The following is a 10,131-nucleotide window of genomic DNA, read 5'->3' on the forward strand; positions in this document are numbered from 1 at the left end:
GGCCAGCTTACATGTGGAATTGAGTGGTGCCGGCGGTGGGTTGGGGGGTCAAGGGGTTCTGGGTTCTGGTATTAGCACTTCCTTTAATGAGTTGTGTAATCTTGGTCAAGGACTTCATTTCTGTGAGCCCCAGGTCACCTTCAGGAAGGTAATGAAGTTGGGTCAGTAGCTCACAGCATGTATGGAGTGCCAGGTGCTCTGTTGGGCACAGGACTTCTAAGATTGTATTTAATTCTCACAGTTGCCCTGTGAGTTAGACCAGAGGTCAGCAAACTCTAGCCCCACAGGCCAAATACAGCCTACTGCCTTTCTTTGTAAAGATTTTTGGAACACAGTCTGACACATTTGCTTTTGTGTCACCTGTCGCTGCTTTCATGTGGCAGTGGCGGAGTTAAATGTTTGGCCTGTAAAGCCTAACATCTGCTGTCTAGGCCTTCACAGGAAAAGGTATGGCAAGCCCTGATGTAGGGCAAGGAGGCGAATAGAAGTTTGCTGTGTTAGAATGATCCTGAGTTAGAATGTCCCTATTTTATACATAAGGAAACTGGGCTCAGAGAAGTCAAAGCCACACTGGGACTCCCTGATCCCAGATGGGCTGGCTCTGAAGGTCATGCTCCTTTCATCCCATGAGGCTTACCTTCATTTCACCTTCAGTGTCTTACAGTGTTGCTAGAACATCTTCATTGGCTTAGCTTAACAGTATTCTCTTTGCTGTGTTCAGGAGGCTTTTCAACTCGACCATTTGTGAGAAGTGTCCAGCGTCAGAGTTTGTCATCTAGATCTTCTGTCACCAGCCCCTTGGCCGTCAATGAAAATTGCATGAGACCTTCATGGTCCCTGTCTGCTAAGCTGCAGATGCGCTCCAATTCTCCATCCCGATTTTCAGGGGACTCGCCAATTCACAGCTCTGCCTCCACCTTGGAGAAGATTGGGGAGGCAGCAGATGACAAGGTCTCCATCTCTTGCTTTGGTAGCTTGCGGAACCTTTCTAACAGTTACCAGGAACCAAGCGACAGTCATAGTCGCCGTGAGCACAAGGCTGTGGGCCGGGCCCCTCTGGCTGTCATGGAAGGTGTGTTCAAAGACGAATCGGACACCCGCAGATTGAACTCCAGTGTCATAGATACACAGAGCAAACATTCAGCACAAGGGGACCGCCTGCCCCCGGTCTCTGATCCATTTGATAATAATAATCAGATTGCCTATGTGGATCAGAGCGACTCTGTAGACAACTCTCCAGTCAAAGAGGTGAAACCCCCCAGCCACCCAGGCTCACTCACGAAGAAACCAGAGAGCACAACCAAGAAATCCCCCAGTTCCAAAGGCACTTCTGAGCCAGAGAAAAGCTTGCGGAAGGGGAGACCGGCCTTGGCAAGCCAGGAGTCATCCCTTTCAAGTACATCCCCTTCTTCTCCTCTTCCTGTAAAAGTCTCTCTAAAACCCTCCCGCTCCCGCAGCAAAGCAGATTCTTCTTCCAGGGGCAGTGGACGGCATTCATCCCCTGCCCCTGCCCCTGCCCAACCCAGAAAGGAGTCATCCCCAAAATCTCAGGACTCCGTGTCGTCTCCTTCGCCACAGAAGCAGAAGTCAGCCTCGGCCCTCACTGCTTCCTCCATGTCTGCCAAAAAGGCCTCGGGCCCTGCCACAAGGAGCCCCTTCCCACCTGGGAAGAGCAGGACTTCAGACCGGAGCTTGAGTAGAGAGGGCTCCAGACAAAGCTTGGGTTCCGACAGAGCCAGCGCCACCTCTGCCTCCAAACCCAACTCCCCTCGGGTGAGCCAGGCCCGAGCAGGGGAGGGCAGGGGGGCCGGGAAGCACGTGCGGAGCTCCTCCATGGCCAGCCTGCGCTCCCCCAGTGCAAGCATCAAGTCTGGTTTGAAGAGGGACAGCAAGTCTGAGGACAAGGGGCTGTCCTTCTTCAAGTCAGCCTTGAGACAGAAGGAAACACGGCGCTCGACAGATCTTGGCAAGACAGCCTTGCTCTCTAAAAAGGCTGGTGGGAGCTCTGTTAAGTCCGTCTGTAAGAACACCGGGGACGACAAGGGGGAGAAAGGCCACCAGCCTCCAGCTTCCCAGCAGCCAAATGCAAATGCAACGGGAAAAGAGCAGCTTGTCTCCAAGGACCCTGCTTCTGCCAAACATTCCCTGCTGTCCGCTCGCAAATCCAAGTCTTCCCAACTGGACTCTGGAGTTCCCTCGTCTCCTGGTAGCAGGCAGTCTGCAGAGAAATCCTCAAAAAAGTTATCTTCTAGCATGCAAACCTCTGCACGGCCTTCTCAAAAACCTCAGTGATATTTCTGCAATCAAAGTGTTTTATCTGTAAAGATGTTTATTTATTTAGAACCTCTCCCCTCCCACCAAAGTCCCGTGTGCTTTTGTTTTGTATTTTTTTGAGTCACATGCCCGACTCTATGTGTGTGTGTGAGTGTATGTGTGTGTGTGTGTGTGTGTGTGTAATTCAATTGCGAATTGTTCAAAGCGTCGCCTTATTCTGCCATTGAACCAAATAACAGCCATAGGCAAAACATTGACACCAAGCTAACTGGAATAATTGTAGATGATACCCAGGACGGTCCCTTTAGCAATTGTACATATTTCTTTCTAGAGAACTGTAATGACTTTCTTTGGATATGAGGGTTTTGAAACCTGGGAACCAGTAAAGCTACCATTAGTGCGTGGAAGGAGGAAGGAGCTGACTTGTGTTTCTTCTGAGCAGGACTTGTCCTTGCTGTGGATTGTGGGTGGCACCAGGAGCTCTAAAAACTGTGACTCTAACAACGAAACAAATCGAGGGAAAAACTGTTGCTTTCTGCACTTTCGCCCCATCTACCAGTCTTTGTAAAGGGCAATATTTTAACACTAATGTTTCTCAGGTATATACTCAGCTAGTCTAGGATGGATGCACACCAGTAAATGGATTAAAGAGGAAGGTGCCATGTGGGTGACTGTGTCATTTCTCCTACTGCCACAGATAGACGTTTTTGAGGTAGAAATGAAGCCTTTCACCACCTTCATATCTGCAGTGACGTGTGCACCAAAACCTGTCTTGGGATAGGTCCTAAGAGGTGGCAGATCACATAGCCAGAAAGCTAGTCACTTGTTTCATTTTTTTTCCTTCTAAAATTACTAGCTAAGGCCGTTGGAATTTTGCACTGTAGTAGAGCAGTTAACACCTTTGACAGATTCCTGGAAAAAACTTCTGGATTCTAAACTGGGTGAAAGACTGGACATCATGTTCCTTGTCAGGTGTTGCTTTTTTCCGTTAGAGGTGGGAAGCTCCACGATGCCCTGTGTCTGCGGGCTCATGTTCCCCCATCTTGTAGCTTGGAGAGGAAAGAAGTTGCCTTCTGCCAAAAGCCAATGGTGGTTTGTTGAAGCGATGTGTGATCAAGTATTACATATGCACTTCGGATCCTGTCTGTCAGTCTCTGTTAGGGCTGCTTTTCAGTAACTCATTTATTATTTCTTCTTTGTTCTTAAGATTTCATCTCATGCCCAGAACTCACAAGCAGGCTTTGGAGTGTGTTCCATCTGGCCGTGTCAGTGCAAATTGCATTTCTTACTAAGAAAAAGGAGAACCTCACAAAAAGCTCACAGAAAAGCAAAATATGTAGTTTTGCGAGCTTTTTCGAGGTCTTCTGGCGATACTTTCCTGCTTAATTTTTAGCTTTTCTTTTTTTTTTTAAAATGTCAAGAGTGTGAGGGTCTTGATTCTCTCTGCATAGCATTTGTCACTTTGCCACTAAATACAGCATGCTAACTTTATGTGCTTTTAAGTATTAGCGTTTTTCGTCAGACTCTTCAAGTTATTCTTGAACCCTTGGTGCACAGATCCATGTATAACCTCCCTTTTCAGTATTGCTGTGTGTGAAGTAACTACAAGACATATGCATGCATAGCTATGAATTCTGCACTGCCTTCCCCTCCGCCCCCACCCCGCCCCAGGAATATCTCTTGGGTTTGAAAAGTTTTTAGTAGGTTACTTAACTTTATTTTGCTGCTAATTTGAGCATTAGCTGGTAACTTGCAAGTCTGGAGGCCACTTATGTTGAGGGTAGCTGGAATTTTAGACCCTTGGCAGTATTTAAGATTTAGATACTCAGCCTCGTGAAAGTTACCACAGTGCTCCACATGATTCATTGACCGTGAGCCTGTTGTCCATTGCACACAGCCCTGTACTCGCCTCTTCACTCGCTGTCCTCGTTTTACTGTTCAGATTTTGGTGGGTTCTCAAAGCAGCACCACTCTCTTCTGCTCAGTACAACTGCGGCAACTGGCTGCCTTCGATGCTATCATTGCTTTCAGCCCAGCACATCACAGCCCCATCAGTGTTTAGCCACCACTCTCGTTTTTCTGTATCGCTTTTATCACCTGAAAAAGATGCACCAAATATGAGATCATCCATATCAGGAATTGAATGTCTAACTCAAATCTCTTATATTTGTTTAATAGGTAGATTTCATTTGAAGTCTCCTATCTGAATCTCTGAAACAATTATAGTTTGATTAGACAAAGGTTTTTAATAACACTTCTTTTTTGCTGTAGTCAATTAAACATTAATAGAAACTAGTTTAACGTTCACAGTGGTAAATATTTTTATTTATTCTTGAGTTACCTAGGAATGGATTTTCCACAATGTCTAGTGACTTAAAAAAAGGAAAAAAGTTTCTACAAATCCCTTTGGTTTTCCACGGGATCTAGAATAAAATTTCAGTGTCTATAAACTATATGTCTGTGGAGTTTAGTCCTTGTTTCAGGTTTAATAGAAAAAATCAGGAAGTATCATGGCAATGTCTAGACATCTTGAAGCTATTTTATTTCCGTGGTTGATAAACAGTGAAAATTTCATTATCTCCAACTGCTAGGTACAACTTTAGGCCACAGAAAAGGTTATTTGACCCAAACGTTTGGAGGTGCTCCTTGAGGTGAGAAGTATCTTGTGGGAAAATAGTTACTTGATTCAATTTAGATCATTGGTAGGGTTGGAGACTTGGTGGTTTTTTTGTTTTTGTTTTTAAAATTTTCCCAGTGGTATTTAGCACAATGAACATGTATTTGCTTTGGGGTTAAGAATTATCTGCTAAGGATGATAGGCCTGGGTTTCTGGTTGACAACTAGATGGGCCTGATTAGAGCGGTCATTTCCTAGTAGGCACAAAATAATCACCAGCAGTAACGTTGTATCTGTAATGTTTGTTTGCTTTTTTAAAAAAGTTTTATTCTTGATTTCTTGTAAACATCCATTGCACTGAGGCCATATCATTCCTTAAGACAGCCCTACACCTTGTCTTGGTAATCCCTTAGATAATGTGGAAACTCAAACCATTAGGCTCCAGTCGTCTTAGACCATTTCCCATCCATTTTGTATTTTCTCATCCTGAAAGCAGCTGAACTGAAAGTAAGTAATAATATGCTGGACCAGTGGAAACGGATGTGGGAGTATTTGTGGTGTGCTAAAATATTGTAATTATCTTTGAGGCTGCCTGACACCCTTTTGCAATCTTGTTTTCATCATTCATTCTGCAAACATTTATGGAGGGCCTGCTTTGAGCACAGAGGCAAAACTGAAAGCTTCAGGGATTTGCTGTAGCTGAGGAGCCCTGGGAGCACAGCCCATCAAGCAGGGGATGTGATGGTGTCCTAAATGGAGTGACAGTTCTCCTGGAAAAAGAGATCACGTGGATTCCGGTCAAATCGGCTAAGGCTTGTGGTTCTCTTGAGCAAGTCTGTTCCGTCTGGAAACCAAAAGTGCCCTTCATCTTTGGAGACATTTTACTCTTCCATCCACTTTTTCAGACTGAGCTGTCTCTACTATTTAGGGGTTGAAAATCCATTACACAGTCAATTTACGTTAACATTGGGTCATCTATGTTTGTATGAGATGGATATGGGATTTGAGGGTAACATTGTCATTCCTCTAAAATAACTATCATGAGAAAAATAGCAACAGTATGTAAAGGGACCAAGAGTGGCAGCCTTTAGGGAAAATGGAGTAGAGAAGAGCTGCGAACAAAGTTCATTTATTTGAAATAAACTTGCTTTATTTCACATAGAGGAGCATCAGACGTTACATTTCATTCGGACAAATTGCTAAACAGCTGAAGTGATTTGTTTCCTATGTAGGTTATTATAATTATTGGATACAAAGTAACTAGTGTTTCTGGGTTGGATTTTTGAAATAGTATGCAAATCATAAGCACAGTTTCAATAAAACACGTATTCTGGAGGTGCGTGGAACTTTGTATTATTTGTAGTTGAGAAAGGCAAACTTTGCTGACAAACCAGTGCCTATCATAAACACAAAAAGTAGTTACTGTGCAGGCTGTCTTTAACTTTCATTTCATAAAAGGTACATTATTGTTAAACTCTACTACATGTTTTGGGGAGAAATCCAGTGCTTTTATTTAAATGAACACTGTCTCACACTGCCTTTTGATCAACTTTCAAAGTATTTTGCAGGTGCATTTTGAGTGTGACCATTTTTTTCCACAAGTAATAAAAACAATTGTGCATGGCCTCCATATAACTCAGAAAGCATGCTGTTACTACCTATGCAAGCAACCAATAAAACATAGACACGAAATGTTAAGTCTTAAAAAAAAAAAGGCAACACTTAGATTATGGAGCTCTTTTTAAATTTGTGATTTTCAAAATATGGGTTACTCGTCATTGTGTGGAAGAGCATGAATGTGACTTCTTGTTTTGCTCTGCATATATTTCCCTTTACTGTTTTTCTGATCATTGGTGAGATTGTAAAGTGTTTTTTAAGCAGAAGTGGAATTGGATATGTTGAACACACATCGTTGGTGTACATACTGTATTTAGCCTGAAGACTTTCTTAAAGTATTTTGTTCTAAAAATAACCTGCCATTTTCTATAGATTTTAATTTTTTATATCTTCAAGGATTCTATTGTGGTCACAAGGAAAGAATGTGGCTTCTAATAGTGTTAAGAATTTAAAGATGCTTTTGTAGAGACTTAGAGCTATTTTGAAAAGCTTTGGGGCTTCCCAGCCACTGATCACAATTAGACTAAGCCCATGGAATTTCTGGTAGTGTTGTGCAGTGGATTCAGTTCTAGATCCATCTTACATTTATTTAAATCTAGTGTTTCTCAATTTTGGGGAGAAGGGGTGCACAGCAGACTTAAGAGGTATTTTGAATCTCACACATGTATTCTCAAGATTGTTTTAAGCCTCTTCTGAATGACTTGTCTGAGATAGTGAAGACCCACATTGACTAGAATCAACTGGGGAACTATTAAAAATACAGTGCCTGGGTCCCAGTCCCTAGCTTTTGATCTAATTCATGTAGGGGTGGGCTCCAGGAATTAGCATGTATTTTAAAAGCTTCTGGGTTTTTCTAATTTGCAGTCAGATTGAGAACCACTATGATATGTTATCCCTTTCCTGAGAATTATGGCAAGAATCACTGCCATTTGAATTACTCAGGAGTGATTCCGATTCCTCAGTTGCATAGGAGAGGCAAAAAAATAAGAATAAAAAGAATTGAGAGATACTGATACCAAACTCCCATTTGAAATAGGGCCTTTCTAATTCAAGGCCCAGTTTGGGAGCTTGGAGCATGTTGTGAATGGCCTAGCACTCGCCAGTCTGCTGGGAATTGGTGGTCTTAGTTGCCGGAGCAGGCTGAGTGTCTCCCAGGGCCTTTTCCCCATGGAGGAATAGGGAAGTCATTCCGAGCTAGAAATTGTCGAAGAAGAAAGTAAGAAACAACTTTCCTAGCCTTGGAAAACCTGTCCCTGCTTTTGATAGAATGATTGCCTTTTTGTAGGAATTACAGTAGCAAACCCCAGGCTGCTGCCGAATTTCCTACTTTTGCTCGTTCTCTAGGATAGTTCTTATCCAGAATGTAGTTTCAGGAATTCTTTTTTCAGTTTGAAAATGAATGTGAAACATTTTATTTGGAGTCTTATTTTTTTTTAAACCCTTGTTGCTATTTCTTCATTTATTTTTATTTTTATTTTTATTTTTTTACCATCAATAATACACATCCCAGAATTCGGCACTCTGTGTTAACTGTGGAGGCAAATAAAATTTAGTTTTAATCTGTGGTGAGCTGAATGCACTACAACACCTTCAAAGTAATCTCAGATGGTTTTATTCTGTCGACCCTCATGCTGCCTACAAAACACCACCACAGTTTACCTGGTGGTTTCAACATTTTAAGGAATAAAGATACAAGTAAACATGCAAGTTGGAAACGTTTCTTTAGAAAGGCCACCCAGAATAGCGATATCTGTTGCAATCGTTCAAATGCAATATGAAATTTCCTAGGTGCTATTATAAACGGTGTGGTGTCATACCAAATGCAAAAGCAGTTACAGTATTTCCAAAGCTGAAGTTCTCTTTGTAGGCCTTTCAGATACGTGTTTGTGTTTCATAGAGGTTTGCTCACCAACTGTGCCTCTCACCACTGGTTAAAATTGAATTCAAGCCCCATTGACACAAATCGTTTCTTGATTGAACTCTTCAGTTTTTACACTGGAATTTCTATAGTTGTCTTAAAAGCTGCATGTCATATCACTGTACACAAAGTGCTTTGGTATTATTCATGCACCGTGGATAGTGATTTCTGTGTTGTTTTTTGTTGTACAGTAACACGGAAGGCAGGATGTCTTTCCTAGAGGCTGGAAGAAAAGTGTATCGTACATTTTAAATTTATTTTAGAACAAGTGCATGAGATGTGTCACTGATTTCTGTTATTTATTTGTATGTTTTATTATTCAAAGTGTGTGCACTTTTAAGAAGCAGAATTTATATTTTTATGTTTGAAACATTTTATTTCTGAAACAGCGGTTGATTATATAGTATACAGTTGGAATTAAGAGAAAAGTGGAAAATGTAACAAAATATAATAAATTTATTACATGATGTCCTCTTCAAGCCACATTCCTCCTTTCTCCCCCATGCCAACTGGTATCTTTTTGATGTTGACTAAAAATAATTGTACTGCATCAGTCTTTACAAATGCCTTAAAATTTGCAGTGTTTAAGACACAAGTTACAGAAAGATGTATACGTATGTTTTCTATGTAAAAGTTTAAAACAAAAAATCACATCCATGCTTGTATAATTTTCACAATCAAGGATGGTTATTCCCATTTCCTCCATGACGGATCAGAGACAGTTTGTCCTGGGCCATGGAACTGGACAAAAACTCTCCAGTTCAATCCAACAGATTTTCAGCATTTCGCATTATTTTTCCCTCTTTTACCAAACTTATATGATGGGAAGAAATAGCAATATAAAAGGGACCATTCTTCCTGGGCTGTCTCATACCTTGGATATTTAGTATCTTTGATACAACATTTTTCCAGCTGTCTTTCCCACCCTTCAGGACGAACTCCCTACTGAGGATGTCACATCACCGATGGCCACGTGGGGGCACTAAAGATTACTATTATGCATTTTAAAAGTCCAGCCTGCAGGTTATTAGCCTCTGAGTGTGGAAATGTTTATTCAGTATGAGTTGGGGAGTACGGTGTCAGTGAGCAGAGGTTTCTGTTAAGGGGAGTGCCACCAGCCATCATTTGTTCCCAGAAAGTGTCGAATACAGATCAGGGCAGATCTTGTTTTCCTAAAGCACAACATTATGGTTTAGGGTTGGGGTTGGGGGGGTTGATGTTCCTGACAAGTGTGAACCACATGCCGTGCTAGGTACAGCACTTCTAAAGCTCTCTAATTTGAAATGGTAAGATTTCGCTTAGGTTCTGTTAGAGAGTTTAACCATGTAGTACACTGATTATTCAAGAGGCTTCATTATGCCACAAAGTGTTCACATGTCATAAAATATGTAGATTTAATAGTTATGCAGATATTTAAGGATCATTTTGCCTGTCTCCTTAGGATTTGGAAGATTATCTTCCAATACTTGAATGGTCAATGTCTCTCTGAATACTTTTTGGGTCCCTGTAAATCTTCCTGAAGAAAGTAGAGGTGTGATTATACCGCTTGCCTGGGGCTGCATGTTCCTGTGTGTTAAACTGCCCCGTGGGTGATTCTAGAGATGTAGCTTGAGGTCCTCCCCCACCCCAGTATCCCCTTTCTCTTTCCCAGCTGTCATATATTCTAATTTTGTATACATCATCTAACATGTTGAACGGTTAATATT

The 10,131-nt window shown here is 41.9% G+C and overlaps 1 protein-coding gene across 2 annotated transcripts in view; it reads left to right on the plus strand.

Moving 5' to 3' along the window:
• The window catches only part of USP31 (ubiquitin specific peptidase 31), a 99,329-nt gene extending 90,425 nt beyond the window's left edge, over positions 1–8,904 (plus strand). For both annotated transcript variants that reach the window (XM_050773820.1, XM_050773821.1), the window contains exon 16: positions 722–8,904. In XM_050773820.1, the coding sequence (XP_050629777.1) occupies positions 722–2,292 (1,571 nt within the window). In that variant the 3' untranslated portion in view covers positions 2,293–8,904. The remainder of the gene's footprint in view (positions 1–721) is intronic.
• The last annotated feature ends 1,227 nt before the right edge of the window (positions 8,905–10,131 follow it).

This window comes from Macaca thibetana, chromosome 20 (assembly GCF_024542745.1).
Source record: "Macaca thibetana thibetana isolate TM-01 chromosome 20, ASM2454274v1, whole genome shotgun sequence".
Taxonomy (NCBI): domain Eukaryota; kingdom Metazoa; phylum Chordata; class Mammalia; order Primates; family Cercopithecidae; genus Macaca; species Macaca thibetana.